At 37.5% G+C, this 23,815-nt stretch overlaps 1 protein-coding gene across 1 annotated transcript in view; it reads left to right on the forward strand.

The window, feature by feature from the left end:
- GABBR2 (gamma-aminobutyric acid type B receptor subunit 2) overlaps positions 1-23,815 on the forward strand; it is a 244,100-nt gene that overhangs the window by 24,656 nt on the left and 195,629 nt on the right. The window contains exon 6 of the mRNA XM_066313731.1: positions 22,039-22,099. Within this exon, the coding sequence (XP_066169828.1) occupies positions 22,039-22,099 (61 nt within the window). The remainder of the gene's footprint in view (positions 1-22,038; positions 22,100-23,815) is intronic.

Here is a 23,815-nt window from a genome sequence, read left to right on the forward strand (position 1 = left end):
TCATCAAATCTTTTTGGCTGAATAACCCTTCATCCTGAGCATAACTTGCAGAGTTTGTGTGTGATGCCACTTATTTTGTATCAGTAGGTGTTTTAGCAGGTAATTAGATGAAAACGACCCAACCCTAACCAAAACGAGATAATTTGAATACAAAGAGTGAACTCACCATCAAACAGTATCATACATTGTGTAAATAAAGCTGTCCAGGGCTGATGTCTCATCGTCACTGCAGAGTTGACTCTGCATGCTGCTTGGTGACATAGAAAATCCTGAGTATGACTGTAATACTGAAAAAGTGAAGCACTTTCAAGAGTAATTCAACACAAATCAAGAGATTATAGAGAATTATTTGAGGGAATAGGGTTTCCATAAGAGCATATTTTAAAATCAGCATGGTTTTTCCATTTTTGAAGGATTGACACAGGAAGTTTTGTCTGCATAAAGTAGCTATATAAGAGCTAAGACTTAAACTGGAACTCTCTGAAAAATAAAGGTAATATTTTATAGTTTGTAAGTTCTACATTTTTTCTACCTCATAAATTGTACCTCAAAAACTTCTGGTGAAATTCTTCTGCCTGTGCAATTTCAGTTCTGCCTCATTCATCCTAGCTGCTGGATTAGACAGTGATTCAATTGTTTTTGACCGTGTAATTAGGATGATGTTGTGCATAAGAAGTCATCACTGTGAGTGCTGCAGCATAGCCAGAGCTAAAAGCCACACTTAGAAACTGCAAAGAATATTGTCCCAGAAGTGAGAGACAGCAGCAGAGCCTGGCAATTTTCCCTCCTTCCCTCAGCCACCCCCAGTGAAGGACAGGGTCCTGCTCCATGCACTGAAGGAAATAGCTTGTTGAATTTTCGTGGTTTCTCAAGCACTGAAGGTCTTCCCTCAGGCGGCTTCTTGGTCCTGAATGCTACTGCTTGACCTGATTTCTGATACACTGTGGTGTTGCTGCATTTGCCTGGTGACTACCAGGCATGGTGGGGCTACAGCTTCACCGTGTTTGTGTTGAGCTGCTTTGGCTAAAATGTTCTTCAGGGGTTACAAAGGGGAGAGGAAGTTTCAGTGGTCAGAAATGTGTGTCTCAGCTGAATGTGAATTCTGTGAGACAGAGGTAAACTTCTGTAGCCTCGAGGTTTTTGTTCTGCTGAACTCAGATGTTTGCTGAAGACGAGAGAAGCATGTGAGCATATCCAAAAGAGACTGCAATGGCATTTTCTGTTAGATATTCTTAATGCTGAGTTTTCTAAGATCACAGTCAAATCTCATAAAGTTTATTATTGGTGCTTTCATATGAATGACACTGAAGACTGGAATTTGAGACACAAAATATCTAGCTTGTCACTTAATTTCCTTCTTTTTTTAAATTACAATATCTTCTCGGTGTCAAGCTACACAATTTCTTCTCCATTATGACAGTCTCGTTGATATAGGAGCAAGGCAAACATATAAGAAAAGCAATTATGACACCACAAAATTTGATCAGGGATTAAAAGTATAAATTGCCTGAGGTAAGAACACACAGATCAGTGAAATTGCATCCAGAAATAAATCAGTCAGGCTACACATTCAGCTGAGGGATAATTGTTTGCTGGTCCCTTTGGATGAGTGCACAACAAACCGACACAGCATTAAACACCAGGTCACACACTGATTGCTGTGAGTAAACCTCAGCAGAGTCACAAATGCTTTGCAAGGACCTTTCTATTGTAAATTCTGGAATTGTTAATTGATTCATGATTTTTTTCTGTGATTTTAAAGCTATTAATTTTAATGGGATTTATCCTATAACCTAGTCTTTAAAAGCAAAGACTGTGGCACTATGGAAATTTCGATATCTTTGCATCTAGATGGTGTTTTCTGCTAGTTTCCATTTTGAAGATGCAAGTTATATTATAGACGCCAAAGAGCCACAATTAGATTCTAGAGAAGATTCAGTGCTCAGCTCTCAGCATAATGCTCCAGACCTATGCATTAGTGTAAAGTTTCCCACTTGCAGAAAGTAAGGGGAAAGCGTATGGGAAGAAAGACATTCTTTAGTAGGTATTTCCTAACAGCGTAGGGCAAAGCAAGCTTTCTCTCTGCTTTGAGTGTATTTTCCATAGTACAGCTGTTAAGTCCCGAGGGAACGCAGCAGGGGTCATTTCCCCAATTTGAATCCACCCTTAGCCTGTGAGAGAGGGGAGAGATCCTGCTCCAGAGCACTTCTAAAATGCAACCCAGCTGCTCCTGGGCTAAGGATGAAGCTGTGACAGAGGGAACAGAAATCCGTGTAGATGTGGCTCAGAAAACATTTGGATAAATAGCTGTTATGAATCATGAATATTAAGTGTACTTTCCCTTAAAACCTGAGTAGTGGCATCTGACTCATTGGGCTCATGAATTTCTGTAGCTATTCCTGCAAATAGCATGTACATGGACAGAAGGAAGGAAGGAAGGAAAATGTAAATACCTTGCCAATTATTTATTTTCATATCTGTTTTTTATGTTTGGGCATTTGGGGTTTTTAATATCTGCGCACTTTAATTTTCTGGGTTTTTATGTTGTCAGTAAATGTCAGTTGTTAAGATGTTCAGGCAACTAAAGATGCAGCTAAGCACCTAGAATATTGATTTCATTTTGCAACTTATTATTTAGTATGTATTTAAACATAAGCATACTGTATTGTGTTTCTGATTGAAATACACCTCTGAAGTATTGTCCCCGGAAAGTGGAAGATGAAATTTATGTAGATCCTGATAATCATGTTTTGCGTCTTACACATTTATGGTGTGTTTTAGGTAAGGATTTTGATCAATTGGTAAGCTGGTCAAAGGCTCACCCAATGATGAGTGATAAAAAAGTGGAATATTAAAAAGAACTCCATAATAGTTATAAAATAAACCTGGAATATCCTAAGTGTTGCCTACTTACAAATATCAAACTGCATATCTGCTGTAAGCTGAAGGAACACGTAATGCAAAACTAAATGTTTAAAATGCAGAATATATTTTCTCTGCTTAGACTTAAAAATATCGGGGGCAGAATACCTGTCTTTCATATGTTCTTTCTAAAATATATTTTCCCCGAGGCTTTCAGACTGCTCATACTGGTCTTTCTGTTGGGCTATGATCAAGCAAAGTGCTTTAAAAACACACTATAAAGATTAAGAATGAGTATTCCAAACGGGCTGGTGAAGGGCTGTATTGAATCAAGTCTTTAAAAAGTACGTTCCTTGTTTTGCAAAGAAACATTTCCCTTATAGAGTTAATGTTTAGTAACCCTTCTTTGTGGAGCTGTTTGACAATAACCCAAATGTTAACTGTGAAAGAAAATAAACTTTTTTGCACAAAATGTGAATATTATATAAGTTTTAATGCGCATCTCAGTGAAATTAAAAGCATGTCAGGCTTAGGTTTTTCAATAAAGGCATGCCATAGCCTGGAGGCTTGTCATGGCTGAAAATCTAGTCTGTGACATGCTTTCACTTCACTGAGTGACAGGCGAGGCAGTGCTACCTCCAAAATATAACATGTTAAGGATTTTGCAGACTGCATGTATTTTATGATCTTAAGTTATAACAGAATGATAGAATATCCTGAGTTCAAATGGAGGTAAAAAAACTGAAGTTAGTGTTTTAATTTTAGGTTGGTTTTGTTCTTTGAGATGTGCAAACCATGGACTCCCCTCAGTCATAAAATGCAGCTGTATGTGATGCAGTCTCAACGCACCACAGCAGCTTTATTTTCTCTTGTGTGTTTCATACCAACTGCATCTCAGACTATTTTTCACAAAGCTCAGCAACTCCTGGCAGTACATAGAGAGGAGCCAGGAAAGAACTTGCTCCAAATGCCCTGTATATCACCAGTATAATCTCATTCAGCAGTGGATCTTCTATAAGAAAGGGAACAAGTGAAAAAGATTCTCAAACACAGCACTTCCTTTGTGCTTTAATGAGATTTTTAAGAAAGGAAAAGCGGGATGGCTATCTTTCTCTGTCAAAGTATTATTATTATTTTCTCAGTTTTAAAAAAATTAATAACCTCATCATGATAATAACATTTAATCACTTTTATATTAATAAGATTTAGTTGTTGTTTCAGTGGTATTTCAGTTATAACAATGAGAAAAGTTACTTTTAATAACCAAAACCTCTTAGGGAAACGCAACTTTTAAGTTCATGTCCCTTTACCTTTTATTCACAGGCAGCCAAAAGAAATCCATTCGGAAATTCAGACATCACTGTCTGTTTGACTTAGAGATTTATTTTAGTTATCAAATGTGAATGTTTTGCTCTGCAGATGCTGTGGTGCACAGCCTTGAAGCCCTCTCTCTCTCAGGGTATGCACCTTACTACCATCTCTACAATTTCTCTTCCACTCCAAGACCTTTTACTCTTATGTCTGTAGTTGCAAAAAAGTCCTGCTGGGCATGGCCAAAACTTGAAGTCTTTATTAAAAATATATTTCTCCCTCCCAGCTTTTGTGTTGTGATCTAATCTGCTACTCCTGCTACAGTTCTTCTTTACCTTTGCAGTTCCTAAATGAAAAAGCTTTTTTGTCTTCTGATTGCCTCCTTCAAATATTTGTGACAATATCTCCTTTTACTTGTTATTCAGCCAGTCAGTATATATGGAAAGGTCTTAATCCTCTCCAGGAAATTAATCCCTATGTACTTAATTTGATTTAAATTCCTCCACCAATGCATATGTTAAGAAGTTATGTGGCAGTGAGCAGGCCATTGATTTAAACACTGTGATCTGAGAGGGGAAATAGTAATTGACATGCATGATGTTGGCAAAAGCTGCTTTTGTGTTGTGGCTTTCTGAATTTCCCTTCATTAATTCACATCTTTCTGTAGCGGCAGTGTTTGTGTGTGATAGGAGTTTTCTCAATGTACATTATTCCAGAGTTTGCCCCAGACGGATGGGGTGCTTTTGCTTATCCTTCTCATATTTCCCCTTTTTGCCTTTAGTTTAATTTGTTCAGATCTACCTTATGTTGAGATATGCATTGACTGGCCATTTTCCTGTCCTGATTTCCACATTCCTGAAGCCTGCATGATGTTTTCAGCTTAATCTTGTAATTAACTGCAGGAGAGTAGTACTGATGTAGGTGAGTAGAGCTGGCACCTGTCCCAGCCTTCCTTGGTGCAGTCTCTTTGCAGGCAGGCTAACAAGGATGCCTTTACTGACAGAGTACTTCCAGTGTGTTGGTCTATAATGTTAATAAAGGCAAGACTTTCAAGGGATTATCAAATTTACTGTATAGTATTTCTAAAATGCACAGTAATTCACATGCATTTGTACTCACTGATGGCAAGCTTTTAACACTAAAAATACAAAATATTTCTTTAAAAGCTGGATGTGTCAAAATTCTCCCCAAATCTAGAATGTTATTTTTCACATTTTAAAGTTCTACATATGTCAGTATAAAGAAACTGTCAATTTGGTTTGGGGTTTTTTTAAAGTCTGGAGGAAGTGGAAACCACTTTAAAAAAACACTCCAAACCCCAAAAGAAGTTATCAAGGATTATAATGTGACAGGAGAAGGGTGGAGCTTGTTCGTAATAGTTATGTAGAAAAGCTGAAAAAACGTTGAATGCTGCATCTAGGAAGTTGTTGACAAGTGCTGTTTTTATGATCTGTTTGAAAAACCTGACCCAATGTCACTGTAGAGAAAGGTTAAGTGTAAGTTTAAAGATGATGTAATTTGCAAGCCACCAATTTTTGAAGGCCATATATCCCCCTCCTGCTAAAAAAAAGGTGAAAACAAGAAAAATTAAAACCAGATGGTGCTCTTTGCTTTAGCAGAAGCGGTCATAACTGTCTTTAGATTAGCCATCTAGGATATGAAAGAAGGAAAGATGATTCATCTTTATAAATGGTGTCATGTTCTTATTTCAGGGCTGCTCTTCAGCTCTCCCCCATTTTGTCATGCTGTTTCCTTTTTGATTTTGTAATACCAGCAAACCCACCATGTTGGGCAGTAGGTTGAGCTGTGGTTGGTACTGGGAGTTGAGAGTAGTTGTTCCCTTGCCCACTCATGGGGCTCTTTCTTGGTGGAGAGGTAGAGTAACCCAGGAGCAGTGGGGTTTTGGGGCTGGTTTTTGTGTCCTGGGATACTGCAGCACGTGCAGGCAGCACTTGAGTCAAGCCTGCTCTAGAATAGGCACCAATTCCCACTCTATCTGAAGATAGATCCTGTGATAGCCTCTAACAGTTGTTGCATGGTGAGAGGGCTCTGTTTGAAGGTCAGACACAGCAATCAGTGCTCTGCTGTGGAGCGTGTTTGAAGTGTAGCCAACACATTTGAATCTGAATGCATTTTCTTACTGAGTGCATATTCTTATAACAGCTATCTGCATGATCTTTCTTTTCAGCGAGTGATGTTTCACACAGTGTGTCTGAATGAAAAACTTCTCTTGTGTTTGCTGCACACCGAAAAGAGCAGCCAGGTTTGGCAATACATGAGAGCTTTTTCTGGATCTGATGCTTGCTGAAGTTTTGCAGTGTTTGTAGATTAAACGGGGAAAGGAGAGCTAACACAAGACTGTAGCTCTGTTGAATGTACTTTACTCTGAGGAAATCTGTTGTTTATTTCAAATGTTGAGCAACAGCATTTTTGTTCAGTTGATTTACTGTTTATGTCATCAGGTTAAAGAGATAAGAAGTAGGAAAGAAACAAAATGCCTCAAGAGTTGGGAAGGGCTTCCCACAGCAGCATCCTTAGTTCATTATGGGGAAGGCTAAAGTTATGGAAACACAACATATCTCCCTGATAAGCATCACGCTGAGATATACCAAATTTGTTTGACCTCATACAGTCAACAATCAATCTTGATTTTACCTAATATGCATAGAAAAAGAAGGTCAGTTTTACTATAACTAATACCTATTGGGAAGAAGAGAATTAGGAAGAAGTTTACAGCATTTAATGTACAAAAAATTTAAAAATAAAACTCTAATAGGATGTTGTGCATTTGAAGAATACTTGTTTTTCCTACTGTAGGTTCCATAGATAAATTTGAAAGTAAAGATGGTTCATCTCATGCTACAATTGGAGTTATTCTTTTAGGAAATAATTTCTGATAAAATGAAAATTTTAGAGAAAATTCCTGTAATGCTAAAATAGCGTAATAGCTCCTAGAGCATATCTGATGTGCTGTGCTACAAGACTATCATGACATGGAATTTGCAATTATTTCCTTAAATGTAAACAATGAAAATGGAAAATACTGTGTCTGCCATTTCCCTATTTCTCACCTGTAAGTCATATTCAATATATCTGTGATGTGTGGCAAACTGATTTTAATACACTTTATCTTATTTTTTAAATAGGGATATTTCATAACTCATATTTCATACATAGGAATATTTTATACTCACCTACCCATCCTTTTCATTCATGAGGAAACAAAGAGTTACCATAGTGCTCTACAGCATGTGTAAATTGTATCAATTAAGCGCTATTGAATAGAGACAGAAGCTGCCTTATACTTAAATTTCAGTGGGAATATGTAGCTCCAAGTCAAATGCATGTTGTTTGAAAAGAAAGGTTATAATAGCCTCTGATATCCACATGCAAAATAGAAAGTTGTATCCTTCTCACTTCAGTTAATAAGAAAGTTTCTTTTGCTTGGCTGTCATCAAGAATATTTAGTTCCTTATTTTCCATGGGAAAATTCCATTTAAAAAATCTTGGTAGAGCGAGAAGTGGTTCAACTTCTAGCAATAAATCTTAAAGATGTTCAGAGGCTCAGAAAATCTCCAGATTATGGTTTTTATTAATAAAGTAGTACGTGTTCTGAATAATCATCATTTCGATACATTTTGACAAAAAAAAGAAAATATGAATGCTGTCTTGAGACAGAAATTTGTATTAATTATATTTCAGTGATGTCAGTAGAAGACTTCAGATATTTTCTATGATGCTGTTGATCAAATACTGGTTAGAATGACTGGAGACATTAATTTTCTCTCTAGACACCGCCTTTAAATAGGATACTGATAGTCTTCTGGGGGTTAGATATAAAAAGGTTTGCAGCTAGGAGCAACTTTATCTCTGGATCCTCAACTCCCTGTGTGCACTACAGTGGGGAGCAAAACAAAGTTCAGTCTTTAAAATGTAAGAGTATGAACACCATGTCTCTTTTCAGGAGTATGAGCATACCCTGGCAGAGGAGAGTTCGAACACTGTGTCTTTATCTGTCAGACAGACTGTGTCCACCCCGGGAGATAAGTCAGAGAGTGCTGGAAATCGTTCTTGGCTTCCAGCCACAAAAATTACTGTCAGGGGTTAGTAAGCAAAGTCCCTTTTCTGAACACATTGAGTCAAAAAAGTCACATCAGATGCAGTAAGTACCTCACCTCTTCTGCTCCTGTATACTCCCCCTGCCACATTGCAGAGGGAAGATTTCTGATGAGGAAAAAAAGAGAAGAGTGAGATAGATAAAGCCCTCTCTGTCTCCAGGTGTTACCAATGCACCTTATCTGGTGGATGGCAATAGAAGAGAGAGAAATAAGATTAAAAAACAGTGCTGCATAATTCCTTTATCTAACCTGCAAGATACCCAGATCTGCATTGAAACCTCCCAGTCATTTCCTACCAGTACCTCTACAGAGGGTAAAGTTTTTTCTGATACCATGAGACACAGCAATATGGCCCTTGCAAGGAACTTCACTTGGCTTACAGGCTTCAGAAAAATAATCTGGAATAAGTGGTATCTTCCTTATAGGAGTGTTCTGAGTTTTTGAAAACATCATAATTTGTATGCTAATAAGATTTCCATTATGGCAATGATTGCTTTCTTGTCCATTAATTACGTATGCTTTGATCAGTTGGCATTAGTGCTGTGCATAAAATAGCTTTACAAATATTTAATAAATGGGTTCACAATATTAGTGTTTTTAAAGATAGTTATTGCTACAAATTAAGGGATTCCTTTTCCAGCTTAGAATATGAAGATAAATATGATCTAATTTGAGAAGCAATTGTTAGCTGTTTTGCAATTATTAATTCCTTTTATGAGTGATAGAAAGAGAGTAGAATCTACTTTAAAGTGCTATATGCTCATTCTAGCTGGGATTCAACATTGTCATATCACTGCAATATAGTGAAAAACAGCATAAATATTCATTGAATGCCAGTGGCAGAGAAGGGAATACTTTCTTATTCTAATACCACTTTCATTTGAGATAGATGAAATAAAAGGCTTCTCATTAGTTATTTTGGGACATTTAATACTCTATAGGCATGCCATACACTTGGCAAATTAGCATAGATGATTGATGACAAGAATTAAAAAATAGAAGTAACTGATTTTTACGGCAGCTGTGAGTACAGGGTTTGCTGCTATTTTCCATAACAGTGCATTTTGTCAGAGTATTAAATAGAAATTTAGTCCCATTTCATTCAGTGTGAGTGTGTTGACCAAGATAAGAAAAAGGTTATGATACGGGAGATAGTCAGTGAAAATAATGGAATCTGTCATTTGTCTTCCTTCAGGCTATTTAGATATTATTGCTGTCTCTCCAAGAAGCCAGGCATCTGATGCTGGAATGCTTTAATTACAGAGGTGTCAGCATGAGCTTCCACTCGCTTGAAACTTGCTTATTTGAAACCTGTAGTGTTGGATCTTTTGTGGGAAAATGAAGAGTACTGCATCTTTTAGCAATGGTTTCCTTGCTTTCCAGTGAGACCTCTTCCAAGTTTGACACTTCCTAGATCTTGAAGGTTTGATCTCTTCAACAGGGCTGAAAAAGCAGCCAAAGTGATAAGAACGCTTTTGGGTATGCGGCAACCTTCTCTTTCACTGGGAATAGAAAAACAGGCAAAGCAAGGTCTGGGCCTCTGTGCTTTCCTTAAAAAATCTAAGCTTAAAATTAGTTCAGAAGCCCTTGAAGAACAGCTTTAGGCCTTAAGCTGAGGTGCTGCCAACAGTATTCCCAGTGGACTTACACTGGCATTGGCTTGCTCAGTTGCTGGAGCACTGCTGGCCTTGAACACCAGTTCATCTCAGCTCAGTATCATCCAGGGGTGTGGGGCTGGGGTGCTGCTCTTGAGAGGGAAATGAAAGCTCATGTTGTATTTGAATGAGTCCAGTCCTCTCTGAGTATAAATTACGGGAATTAGTGTAGGTTTGTGTACATTATTGTGTAAAGAGTGTAAACGAGTTGGTAAAGATTATCTGCTCTTTTTAGTGGTATTCTGCCACCCTCAGCCTTTTGATAGACACACACTTTTTTTTTTTTTTTTTTCCAAAATTTAAATGTCAATATTTTCAATATTTAGAAAATTGTTTTTACCGTTTCAAAACAAAACATTTTAGATTTTCCTTTCAAATTAAATATTTTTAATCTCTGAAAACTGATTTTAGCACTTTCTCCACAGGAAAAATGTATGCAGGTCTTTTGATTTTTTTCCAGCATTCTTTGTATGTCTTTTAAATTTTTTTATTTTTTCCTTTTCATTGCAGCTGAGTAGGGGATATACAAGTTTCAAATTCTCTTATGTCAAATAAATGAATTGTGTTATTCTGCCAAAGTATGAAAGGAGAGCATTAATCTGTCTACTTTATGTGTACCAGAGGCATTTAAAGAGAGCATAAGTGTTTGAGGTTCAGAGAACAACAACCCAGAATGGTTCCTCTCCAGTCTCACTTTCAGGACACTAAAATTCAATTCTGGAACATGAAGTTCCAATACACTTTGTGCATGAGAGAGACATTTAAGACTGGCCAGGTAAAAATCTTCCTCCTATATAAGCACAACTTTTGTGGTGAAAAGATAACTCAGCTGTTTTTTATTCCTCTCCCTGTTGCAGCTCTGAGAATACCTAGTCTGCTGAGTAGAGAACTATTTGTTCTCTTCACAAATATAATTTAAAAAAAGAACAGGGGAATCTCCTTCAAATAATACTGTGAGCCTAAAAGTAAGCATATGGCCAATAATAAGAGGAACCTGAAAGCAAGAGGAAAGCTTAAAATGATAAGAAGATTCAGGTTCAGAAGCAGTCTTCTGATGGCAATAATGGAAGTAAAAAAGCTCCCCATACTGAGTTTTATAACTCCAGGAGCTTAGATATGAATATAGCAGTATGAAATGCGTTGATGGGTAGTAATTCTTTAATTCCCTTCCAGTTCCAAATTTACTGATTCTGATTCTGTCTGCGGTCCTCTTGAAGCAAGAACTGAGAGCAATGCCTTTAAAATAAGTGCAAACCTTTTATACATTTTTTGCTTGGTTTTTTTGGTTTTTGGTTTGGTTTTTTTTAGGGGGAATTTTTTGGAGGTAGTTCTTTTTGTGTTTGTTTGATTTTGGTGATGGTAGAGGATTGTTTGGTTTGTGCTTGGTTTTTGGGGGGTTGGGGGATTTGTTGGTTGGTTTTTAGTCTGGTTGTTTTTTAGGGTTGGGTTTTTTTTTTTTTTTTTTTGTCTGGAAGCAGCTTAGTGGTGTCTGAGCTGAGAAAGGAAATTCCCAAATCTAAGCTTGGTAGTCTGGGAATCTGCTAGTACTTTAAGACTGACATCAATCTTGTTTTCTTATGTTTTCTTGTTTTCATTTACCTGGGTGCATCTGAATTAGTCTGCCTGGCATGGTATAGATAACATCCTGGGCATGGAAACGCTGGGGGGCATGGATAGGAAGTAGCTATTTCACAGCATTAGTTGGACTTAAATAAACTAACTTTACCTTGAGTTAGAAGAAACCCAAAAAGAGGAATCACTTTTCATTAACTTGTTCTTATACTAATTTCCGCAGATTAGCTGATGTGACTTAAAGGGTAACAAGGGGATTATCATCTGTTGTCTTGTTTTCATCTCCCATCATCATGTCCACAGGGAATCCTGAAGAGTTCACAAGTGGTATATTTCATGGAAAAATAGAGTTCATCTATTAAGTAGCTAGTTATGTCTCAAATTTTTAGTATGACATTGATTTTTAATTAATTTTAAGAAGAGAGTGTATTTAAAACAACAAAGTATTTCACAAAAGTTTTTAAAAGCGCCCATCACAGTGGGGAGATCTCTAAGTACCAGGAAGCCTTAACTTTAGTGTTCTGGAAGTGTAGGAAAAGTGATCCCAAAGTAACACCGTTGTTCTAAGCATTGCTTTCTGCAGTCTGAAGAGAGCTGCACCTTTGAGATCAGTGACCTGTGCCAGCTGGAAAGCTGCTGTGTTGTGTGGGGTCTAATGGTGTATGGCACTGATCTCTCAGAAACCAAACCAAGCCTCTGCAGCATCTTCGGATCTGAGTGTTTCACAAAGAACCTCCCATCTTTCCTCACCAAAACTGCTACACACATATTAACAGAGAATCTTTAAAGTGTCAAAACTATGCCAGTTACATCTTACTGACACTCTGCGGGGTGTTGGCACAGGTTAGGATAACCTAAAGGATTAAAATGGACGGTGGAAAGGGCTGAATTTGATTTTATTAAGAATATGCTGGTTAGATCTCCTTCATGCCACTGCCAAGCCTGTTCAAATCTCTGTGCTCAGCAATGCTACTGCTCTTCTCTGCTGATTTCAGTCAGAATTTGATGCTGATGAAAGCATTACCTGGAGGGATGCAGTGCTGAAGAAAGGGAAGAGGATGAAACTTCTACTTCATTATCATCAAACATAGCTGTCTTCAGGAGTCATTTCTGATAGCCATATAGACAAAATTTGAAATTTTAAAGAGAGATAAATCTGAGAGTCCTAGGATTGGAAATAGCTTAGGCTAGGCTTTTTAGCTTTACAGAAATCGACATCTTAAATGCCATAGCAGTTCTGGCAATTGTCAAGTAAAGCCAAAACCACAACTGGGCTAAACTAAAAAGTTGTTAGAAGCTTGCTGTAAATTTAGATGAACAAAATTAGTTTTTCATTTTGAAATGAAAATGGACCCATTTCAGTGATGGTTATTGGGAAATGTATTAGAAAGTCGATGTCCTGGACAGTCAGTTCCCATGTGTTGATTTGCCAAAGTAAAGTTTAAACCACTCTAATAACTAGAAACATTTTATGAGTATTGAATTAAACAGTTTGAATTCCTGTGTAAGAGCTTGTACTGTGTAAAAAGAGGGAAAATCAGTGTTAGTGTTCTAGACCTGGATGGCTGCTTGCTACAAAAATACACCTTTTAGCTTACTCAGAGTCTTCCCCGGTCAGTGTCAGTTTACACTTCTGCCTGCAGGGGAATTTTCAGGTGTAAAGTAGCCGTGTAACACTGGGAATGAGTCTGCTATCACAGTCATAGTCTTTTCTCTACCCAGTAGCAAGAATCATCCACAACTGACAGGTATACATACTTAGAAAGAGATTTGTTAAGCTGCCTGGTCTTTGTAATTTTTTTTAATTCCCCTTTCTTGTTAAGGTGGTTTTGAATTAAAGTTGCTCACTTAGAAAGATAATAGTCTGAAGATATTGTGCTCAGCGCTTGCACATTGGTAGTGCCAGTGTGATCTACTTTGGATATGAAGACCTTGCTAGTAACAGAGGCTGCCTGCTCTCTTACTAACAACAGAGGCTGCCTGCTCTTTAGAAAGAACAGAGTAAACAAAGTCATCTGCTGTGTCCAGCCAATGTGACAGAGCCCAGGCAGGAGGTGCACAGAGAGAAGGCAGTGGGTTCTGCAGTCACTGGGGCCATCATCAGAACAAATGAAATACAGCCCGTGCGGTTCTGCTCTCTGCTGAGATTAATGTAGTTTAAAGAAAATGGAAGAAATTACTTCAGATCATATGAAATTGCACTGTTGAAGAGATGGAACTACTGCTTAATGTGGTGTCCTTAAAAGGCTTTTTGCCATCTATTCTGATTCATTCTTACAAAAGCAGTGGGGAAAAAAAAAAAAACCCATGGTGGTGGAAGATAATGCGCTGTTACCCAGTTTGTACAGACACACAGAGTTAGAAACTGAAATCATCAGGGACTCAACCTCGTAAGAACAATTCTGAACATCACCTCAGCAGTTCATATTTACTCTTTTATACACACTGGGAAGGGCTTGAGTTCCTAGTCCCAGTGCTTCAGACTGTTTCCTTTTCACTTGCCACCTTGAAAGACAGGTTGTTTACATCAGTGTTTTTTACACACTCCTGGAAGAGATTGAGTCAAGAGAAAAGGAATTACATTTCTCGTGCTTCAGAGGCCAACCATAGATCAGGAAATTGGCTAAATACCAACAGTCAGTGCGGCTATATATTATATGTATCACCAGACTTGAAAGCATTTGTTACACACTCTTCCAGGGCCTGTCATTTAGTTTCTGAAGTACTCAGAAAAAAAACTTGCAAAATAGCTTCTCAAGTATGTATGTTTCATTCCAATGTCTTTCCTGCCATGCTTTTAAACCTAAGACCACTAATGATAACCAGCATAGAGCTTACCTGACCACTGACAGGTGACTCACAAAAAACTCTGTCACTAGGTGAAAATGATATGGCCATAAAAAATAAAAGAGCATCTAACTACTTTGCCTTGTGCTGGCCATAAGCCCAGATGAGTGTGTAAAAGCACATTAATGAGTAACAAGGCATGAAAATTTCATCTTTCTTCACCTGCAATGGCCAACAAGTCTGATACTGTTTGATGCATCATTTCCTGGCTAGCATCCTTTTCTCCCCCCTTTAACTGCTTATGAATTGCTGCTACCTTGTCAGGGACATTATTCCCTTAGTCTGGCTCCTGTGTGTAAACGGAGTGCTCAGATGTTCGTAAATGATGCCTTTGCTTGCTGTGCTGAAAGAAATGGTATGATTGTGCTGTCTCATTTCAGCATAGCTGTGTAAAATTGTTTAGATGCATCTAAATGCTAATCTAATGGAGCAGCTTACTCTGGGCTTATGTCATTGTGCTGCCAGCAGCACACTTTTATGCAGTGACAACTGATGATAGAGGATGCTGATGAGATTGAGAGAAGAATTTTTAACCAGAGAAATTCTGTCTGTTCCCTTTCTGATTCCTTCACTTTTCTGGAGAAAAAAAAAAAAAAAAAAAAAAAAGAGTTGAAGTTCTCCCTGAAATACGGTAAAGATCAGCTAGCAAAATATTAGACAGAAACAGAGGCACCCTTCTGCACAGCAAGAGCATCTGTGTTTCAGTTATACCTTTGTCAGGAAATAAATAAAACTGTAACAGGAGCTTAGAGAAGGGAGATAGGCAAAAAAAAAAAAATCCCTTTTCCTTGGAAGAAGAGGCTGAATGGACTGGAAGTCATTATTTAGAAGGGAGTGTAGTGGCAACATGATGAAACCAGGTGGTAAGGCTTCCAGTACTTTGTATTTCCACATAATCCTAGACTGAGGATGTATGTGAATGATAGGTACATAAAGATGTTACATTTAGTTATTTGTTACAATACATGTAGGTATTGATCTTCAGCTTCCATTTCTTCCCACCTAGCTGTGGAATATAACTCATTTCTGTCATGATATTAGGAGATGCACAGTAGCTTTTTCTTTTTTTTAGGAAACTTGGGTTTGGGAAATTATTTTAATTTGGGATAGTCTATAGAAATTATTTTATATACCAGGGATTTTTTTTTTTAATTTTGAGAAACTCTATTACTTATTCTGTAGGCATTTAAGGTAGACAAGTGCCAAAGCAGAACACAATGCGCAATGCCACAGACTACTTGAATCAGCCAATGCTAAAAAAGATCTTGGCAAATATGAGACACAAAGCCCATTTTTTTTTTAATTAAAATTGTCAGATATTTTTGTCCAGAACAGTTTTTGCCATGGGGAGGGAAAAAAAGGAACTTATATATCTCTCTCCTGAGTTCATTATTTCCAAATTGCCTCTGATGTGAACCTGTACATTTGCTTATCCCATACTTCATTTATATGAGAGCAGTTTCTGTAACCTATTTAAAAAATCATTAATATTTCCTGATCTCTGAGCTATATCTCTAAGATATAATTTTCCATTTACCTGTCTGACTACCAAGAGTTCACAGAAGCTATGTAAGAATTTATGAAGTGTTGCATAAGATTCGTAGATGGGTCACATCCTAGTCCTCTGTTTCTAAATGAAACAAATATATAAGTAATCCCCGCTGAATGCAAATTTCAGAAGGTCATTACCTGCCGTGCAAAGGAATAATGTGAAAAACATCACTAATTTTTCTGTTTTAGACCAAAGTCCTAATAGATGAGTGCCGAGTGCCTCCTAGTTCCAATGTTAAAGGATTTGATGAATGTCAGTTCTTCATTCTCCTTTTCCCATCACTGTCATGATTACCAGAACTATTTTTTTTCCCCAGAAATTCTCTTCCAGCAATTTAGCTTCCTTCCACACTGTTTTTCTCCGAAATCAATGTTTTTGTGTTTGGGAAACTAACTTGTTTATGGGTGTTTTTTAAGCCTAACACAGCATGCTTGCTATGGTGCAGATGGATATTCAATGTATGGAAATAAGCCTGTTCATTTTATTCCTGCTATTTTATGCCTGCTCTGTCATGGCTAGAACAAAAGTTTCTGTTTAGATGAGAATGGTGGTATTGCTTAATTTAGAAAATGTTAGCCAAGACCAGGTTTTAGCTAAACTTCACCCTGCTCTTTGAACTGCTCTGCTGCTCTCCAGACAACAGTGTTCAGCTACCCAAAGCTCTTGGAAAATGTCATAAGAGAGAAAACAGGCAGGGAAAAGACATCCCAATGAATTGTAAATTATTTCATATTTTAGTCTTTAATCTTGAAAATTTTAAAGGAAGCACCTTTTCTGAAAATAGTCTCTAGGCCTGAAAAGCAGCAGTCACTGAGTCAGTTTTGATCAAATGTTCTAAAAACGTTTTATCCACAGCAGTCTAAAGATATTAAATCATGGGCTGAGGAGCATTGTTGATTTGATGGAGCATTTTAATTTTCCTCACCCTCTGCCTTCTGCTCTCCTCTCGTTTATCCAAAGATGTTGGTTACTTTTTTATCCCACAGGGGGTTACACCTTCGATGCTGTCTCCCTGGTATCCTCTCTTGCACTCTGCTTACATCTCCTGTGCTTAGCTTTTTGTCTGCAGCTGAATGGGTGATGTAACTAGGCTGAGACAAAAGAGTTGTGCACAAGCTGCCCTCAGCTGGAAGCCTGCTGTTTTGTTTCAGAAGTGAGGTTATACTTGCAGAGCTAAAAGCTTGTTAGGTAGAATAAATGATATTCCCTTTCTCTATAAACATCATTTTGTCTTGGACATGAAGTTTGAAGGGTGGAAGAGGCTATGAATTCCATTGTGAAGCTCTTCACTGTCCACAAGCTGCAGAATCAAGAGCCACAGAATCCCAGCTTGCTGTTTTGTGCGTGTCAGGGAAGGTGTGTCAGTAGCTAAGGAGTCCTGAATGAGTCAATTGAGTGCAACAAGTGAGTAGCAGGCTGTGAGGATTGCATGAAAACATAGAAAGTATTCTGAAAGGATCTGGGGCTAACAGAGAGTGTCTTGCTCCCTTCCTCCTACTTCCTTCTGCCACTACCTGCATCGTTCCAGGGTTCCTTTGTGCTGGCTCTGGTTCAGCAATTCAGAAATAACATATCACCCACCTGCCGAAGCAATTAAAAAAAAAAAAAAAAAAAAAAAAAAAAAAAAAAAAAAAAGCCACTGAATGCATTTTGCTGGTTTAGTAGGGCACTACAGCTCGCACAGGGGTCTGATGAATGCTGAGCTACCACCAGGAAGGTGTAGAGCTGTACAGCTAGGAGCAATGTGAGAGGCCAGAAAGTAAGCTGGCCTCTGGGTGATAGCAAACTCTTAGCTTTCCTATCCTGGGATGCTTCACCCTCTTTGGCTTTTACTTTTATTTGACATAGGCCAATATAATAACTACAATTTCAGAAGTAGACTTTGATTTCAGTAGATGTCACAGAACTTTAGGAGACAGATTTAATTTTATATATTATATAAATATATAAAGAATATATTAAATTATACAAAACACTATTTCAGTTGTCATAATTGTCTTACTGCCTTTCAGGTATTTCTGCATGCATTTATTTACATTGTCTACTTGATATCAAATATCTCAACCAAGTACCCCAAAAGTGAATGAGTTCATTTATTTTTGGGAAAATACTAGTGGTCACTTTTGGAGCAGGTTTGACTGTATAGACTCAGATGTTTCATGGAAAGCCACTGGCTTTAAACACTGTAATATGAGGAGACGACTTGTCTATAGGGCAGAGTAGCCCCGATTCCTGGGCAGTGAAGTGGAACTGAAGCAGTGTCCTGAAATGTATTGGCCCATTGGAAAACCCTCAGGGCACAGAAGTCCTGTGGTATTTAAGTGTCTTGCATCCGGCTTTGGTATTTCTGTCAACATTCTCATGGTCTTTCCTCTGATGAAGGGGTATTTGTTTTGTTAATTTAGCTTGAATGTATATTTATGACATTTTAAACCAGCAGTAAGATAACAAGTATAGGGCTGAGTATATGATAAAGACTTGAATAAATAGTTGTTCGGTGGCATGTGCTGGAAGACTGCTGAAGGAGGAAGTAAATATGGTCTAAAGCAGACATTTCTTGTAGGGATAGTACTGAAAATCATGAAGTCAATGCTATGCACTTATTTCTCTTTTTAGTAAATTTGAGATACTTGGCAGAAGAAAATGCACAGTAAATTAAATGGTGGTCAAAGTGCAGACCTGGCCCTGACTGGGAGAGTAGTTAAGAAACTTATGAACTCTGGTTTGGTTGAAGAATATGAAGAAAACTATGATATGAATGAAAAAATGTGCTGGCTGTGGATTTCAGTGCATGAAGAATGAAAGAATTCTAACTTTGGCATGGGCCTCTGTCCAGAGCTGAATAATAATACTGTCAAAGATAATGCAAAGAAAATTGTAATAAATGCCAGTGCTCAGAAAGAGCTAAATGACATGTTCATTATATAGCAAAGATACCTACTTTTTAACCACCAGGAAAAAAAAATAGAGGCATAATGTACAGCTTCTTCCAAGCGGAGACAAATGACTGCTGTAATGACAGGGGAAGTCCCATGTGTCTGGGGTAAACCTAATGTTGGCTAATAATTTGTAAGTGTGAATGGGCAATGTGGACTTCTTGTTCTGACCACAAATAAAGGACTAATGACTTAAGATAAAAGGGAAAGACTCTACATCCAGGGAGAGTAGAAAATGTCTTTTCCTTAAGGGGATGAAACAGTTATTCTGTATTATAAAGTACACAAATCAATATGGCGTTTGTAAATTACGTTTGTAAAACAGAGCACAAAAAAAAAAAATGGTACTCAGAAGAAATAGGGACAGGATATCTTTGTATGTGGCAAGTATGAGATTGTTGCTGTTGAGATGTATGGTCCAGTCTGGTTTTTATTATTTGTAAAGGATCTTGAAGCATTATAACTTTTTGAGGGAAGGGAAAACAAAAGGAAAAACAAACAAACAAACAAACAAAAAACCAAAAAGACAATCAGTTACAAGGGAAGCAGGTAAGAGTTGTATCAAAAAGCAAAAAAGCACAAACAAACAAAAACCTAAAAAAATACAACATAAGCTCTTATATTTCTATTGTTCTTGAACATGTAATGTTTTTACACTTAACTAGTATTGTTTATTCTTATGGGTGGTAGTACATTTAGAGAAACTAAATAAAGTACACCTGTGTAAGGTTGTATGATAAATTATGCAGCTGCAATGAATCCCAAATATAGGGATGTATTTGGGCCAAAAAAATTGAAATTCTGTGTGCCGTGGTGACTGTACACACCAGAGGCAATATGCAAGGGGGCAGAATGTGCCAGACTGAGCTCATTCAGCTCCTTTTCCACCCTAGGTTCACATCTCTGTCTGTTGGACTCTAAGCCACAAACTTTCTATTTCCTTCCCATCAACTTTTCAAGGGTCGTTGCTAGTGTGAAGATGCCTATCCACAGCTCAAAGTTGGGCAGATGAGCTGGGCAGATTGGTATTTACTCTGGCATTTGCTTTTACAACTGGTACAGAAAGAAAAAATGTGTGTAGTAGACTGAAGAAAATTAAATAGGCACCAAAACACCAGTGTGGTTTCTGTTGGTCTCCATTGGGATGATCTGTGTGTAATGGAAGGAGAAAGCTTTGATAATTAACTATTTAATATATAGTAAAATGTGGGGTTTGTTTTAAGTGCAAGTTATTCACTTGTGCAGTTGATTTAAATGCTTGTTCAGGATCCAGGTCTTATTTTACATCTCTTGAAATAAAATATTTACATGATCAAGAAATAATTTTTGAATATGATGATCATGTTCTGGAGAAGTTAGTATTAAAATTAAGTCCATTGTTTAATTCTATACAATCACTGGTCCTTTTGCTAATCAGTATCTAAATAGGCATATGCACTGTCATCAAAACACAATGGAAGGCGAAAGAGGATTTTTATGTGTGTTGCTATATTCACATAGATTTCATAAGATCTAGGTTTTATGGTGGGTCACACCATGACTGCAGTTTGTACTGACACATATGCTGGATTGTGTGGTGAGGTAAAAAGAAAGGACAAAATAGTGCTAAGACTGGCTTTTGGAATGTCACATCTTAATGTGTGTATTAGTAATATCTATTTTTCAAACATCTGCCACTTTAAATAAAGAAAAAACACTTTTAGTAATTTATGAATCTCAAGTGTAAAGAAGACAACTCTCCAGCTAAATCCTATGGTATGTTATCTCAGCACAAAGGAAATGCACATGTGCTGTTATCTCAGCACAAAGGCTTGATGTGAGCTGTAGAACATCCTCAGAAAATAGTTCACTTCTCATGCCATAAATCAGCACATAATTACTAAAGACAGGTTTCTAAAATGCTGATTGGCTTATTTCTCACCAGCATTGCTGTAGTTTATAAAATTAAATTCAACATTTTATTGTCTATTTATATCACTTCTTTTGCTTCAAACATAGTTCTCTTTTTTTTTTTTTTTTTATAAAATAGCCAGGAGATTGGAGGTTTTGATTCTTTAAGTTTAGCACAATGCGGCTTAGAATTTTTAAGGTTTCCCATTTATCAAAGGGAAGTGGTGTTTAGTGGCTTGGAGAAAATGGGCAGGGAGAAGTGAGTGTACTGTACTACAAAACTGTTGTACTGTTCCTGCAGGGACCTGACTTCAGTATTTGAGAGGCCTTCAGTGACCAGAAAGGGTTATCCAAAAAGTGGCAGGCTAGCACAGAGAAATGTGTTGTAGCCTCACAGGTTTACCATTTGGTTTCTTTTACTCCGATGTCTACCGAAACAAAGATTTATGGAGGTGGTGTTAATAAGCCAAACCGGAGATGAAGTAGAACAGCAATCTACCTTGACAGCACTCAGCTCTCCACTACAGGTTCAAAATATTAAAAATACTTACCATAAATGAATGAAAGCCTCTTCTTTTATACTCAGTTATGAAGTATCTGAAGTAAGGAGGAAATTTAACAAGATATTTTCTTAATTTAATCCAGAAAGATGGTATAAAAATGGGAGTAATTTCCTAGGGGTGTGTGAGGAGCTTTCAGCATTGCATGACCATTACATTGAGAAATAGCAGTGTATAGCACCACAAATGGTAATACTGACTTAAAGACATTACAATGAAAATGAATACTAGGACATACATGTTGGTATAGTACAAAACCAAGCCATAGGAGCTACTGGTATCCATAATCTAGTAGGATAAGTATATAGGAGAAGATAAATAGCTTCTAGAGCCATTTGGAGAACTATGTGATAGCTGAATGAAGTGGAAAATATTTTCTTGTGTGATCTTTGAAAGTTTTTACATATCCTTTGTAAAGCAAACAATGAAAATCAGTTGTTTGCATATCTCTCATCATCTGAAATTCAATAATTTACTGGCTTTATTGTGCTTTCATTTCCTTGAAATGAAAAGTGGGAGGTAACCCTGGCCAACTTTCTAAGTCCATTTGAAATCTGTAGAAGGCCTTAAGGAGATGTTCTTGAGTTATTTTGAATCATTTTGTATCTGCTATCTTCAGAGTTTAAACATTGATTTGGTAATTTTAGTAGTCAATGGAAAATTAAAAGCTTAATGAAAAACTTGAGATACTGTGAGATTTATAAAATTTTTACGGTGCTTATTTATTTTATTTAGGGTGAAGTTGTTTTCAGAAATGGAGAGAGGATGGGAACAATCAAATTTACACAATTCCAAGGTAGGTTGCAAACAATTTTCATTATGTTATGTATGTGGTTTCAAACTTTTGTGTCAGTTGAATTTGTTTCAGGATTTTTTTAAATATGTACAATTGTTTTGAAAAGGAACTGCTTGGAGGATACAGAAAGGAACCTAATAAGTTTTTCTTACCTGTTTAAAATGCTGCGAGGTATTTCCAAGAATTTTTCTTTATGACAATCCCAATATTTATAGAAACTACTGATCTATAGCAACCTGTAGTTGTTTAAAAAGCCTCACTGGTCAGCTAAGTATCCACTTCTTCGTATAGTTGTTCCTTAAAAATGAGTGTGAAATTGAATTTCGAGACGTTTTTTGTTATTACGATCTTTCAAGTTAGTTTTTACACTCTCTGAAGACTCACTTTTGACATTCTGCAACTGCTTGCTAAAAGTTGCTTCAGGAGTCAGTCCCTCGGCGTGCAGAGGACACAAACTGCTGACCCCATCCCTTGGAGGCAACATGCTCCACAGCACAACTCACCAAGCCTGCTGCATCCTCTCAGCCTGAGCTGCTTCCACAGGGAACGGTCTCAGCGGCAGAGACCGCAAATGAAGCCGCAGGGATTTGTCCGGGGCCATTTGCAGCCGGGATGAGGTGCTTGCTGGGAGAGCTTTCTGCAGAAATGGTGACTCATGTTGTAGTTGTTTCTGCAGTTTATAGAATGCAACTCATGTGGTTTTTTCCTAGGCTGAGATAAAACAGGAGATGATTGTGTTTGGATGGTCTTGTGAGGATAGTCATAAGCTGGCAAATTGTTTTCATACAATGAATGGAAGGGAAGCTTGCTCTCCCTTTGTTTTCAGGAGAGCGCTTTAAACGTAATCCTGCTGACCAAGTTACGAAGGCGCATTCTTTAAACAGAAATTCTCTGCTGTGTGGACATTATTATTAATGAACAGCAATGCACTTGAGGGGTTCTGTTGTTGCTCATTCTGAATTATTGAAGCAATCTTCAGAATTGCTCTTTCCTTCACAACTGTAAGTGATGCTATTAACTCATGTTCCTGGAAGCATTTCGACCCACTAAAACTTTGCCGACGTCATCTCACAGTAATGTAATTTAGGAGTTCTTGCTCAACACTAATGATAAATATTGATTGCTTCCTCTTCTTCCTCCCCCCTGCCCCCTTTTCTTTTTCATAATAGCCGTGTTTACAGCCACATGAAAAAATCATGAGAAAGTTTTTACAAGTGGTGTTTATTTCTCAGAAGTCTAGAGGAGCTCTAATGCATTTTGACTAAGGTAGCTACACAAACCCTCTTGGAACACCTGAGGGAGGACAAAGTTTGGCATGTTCCCTCTGCACGTAAAGGATGTGATTTGGGATCACGGGGAGGCGCAATATATATATATTCTGAACTAATCCAGAGGAGCAGTAGAAGTACAGGACAGCCGATTTTATATTGATTTTTTTTCCTCCAACCATTCAAACTGAGGTTCTTCATGATATTTTCGGTTTCATATCAGATGCTATTTAACACCAATGTTTTTACCATCAGCTGAAATATTGTTAGATCAGTAAAAAAACAGGAGACAGCTACCCTTTTAAAATCCCTTGGAACTGCAAATTTACAATTTCAGAAGTTATTCAGGCACATACACAGTATTTTGATCATCAAACAAAGATTTCCAATTAACCTACAGAAAAAAAAACACCTCAGGCACCCTATGGAGAAATGGCAGAGAAGGGCT

The sequence above is a fragment of the Sylvia atricapilla genome, chromosome 1, assembly GCF_009819655.1.
Source record: "Sylvia atricapilla isolate bSylAtr1 chromosome 1, bSylAtr1.pri, whole genome shotgun sequence".
NCBI classification, from domain to species: Eukaryota; Metazoa; Chordata; class Aves; order Passeriformes; family Sylviidae; genus Sylvia; species Sylvia atricapilla.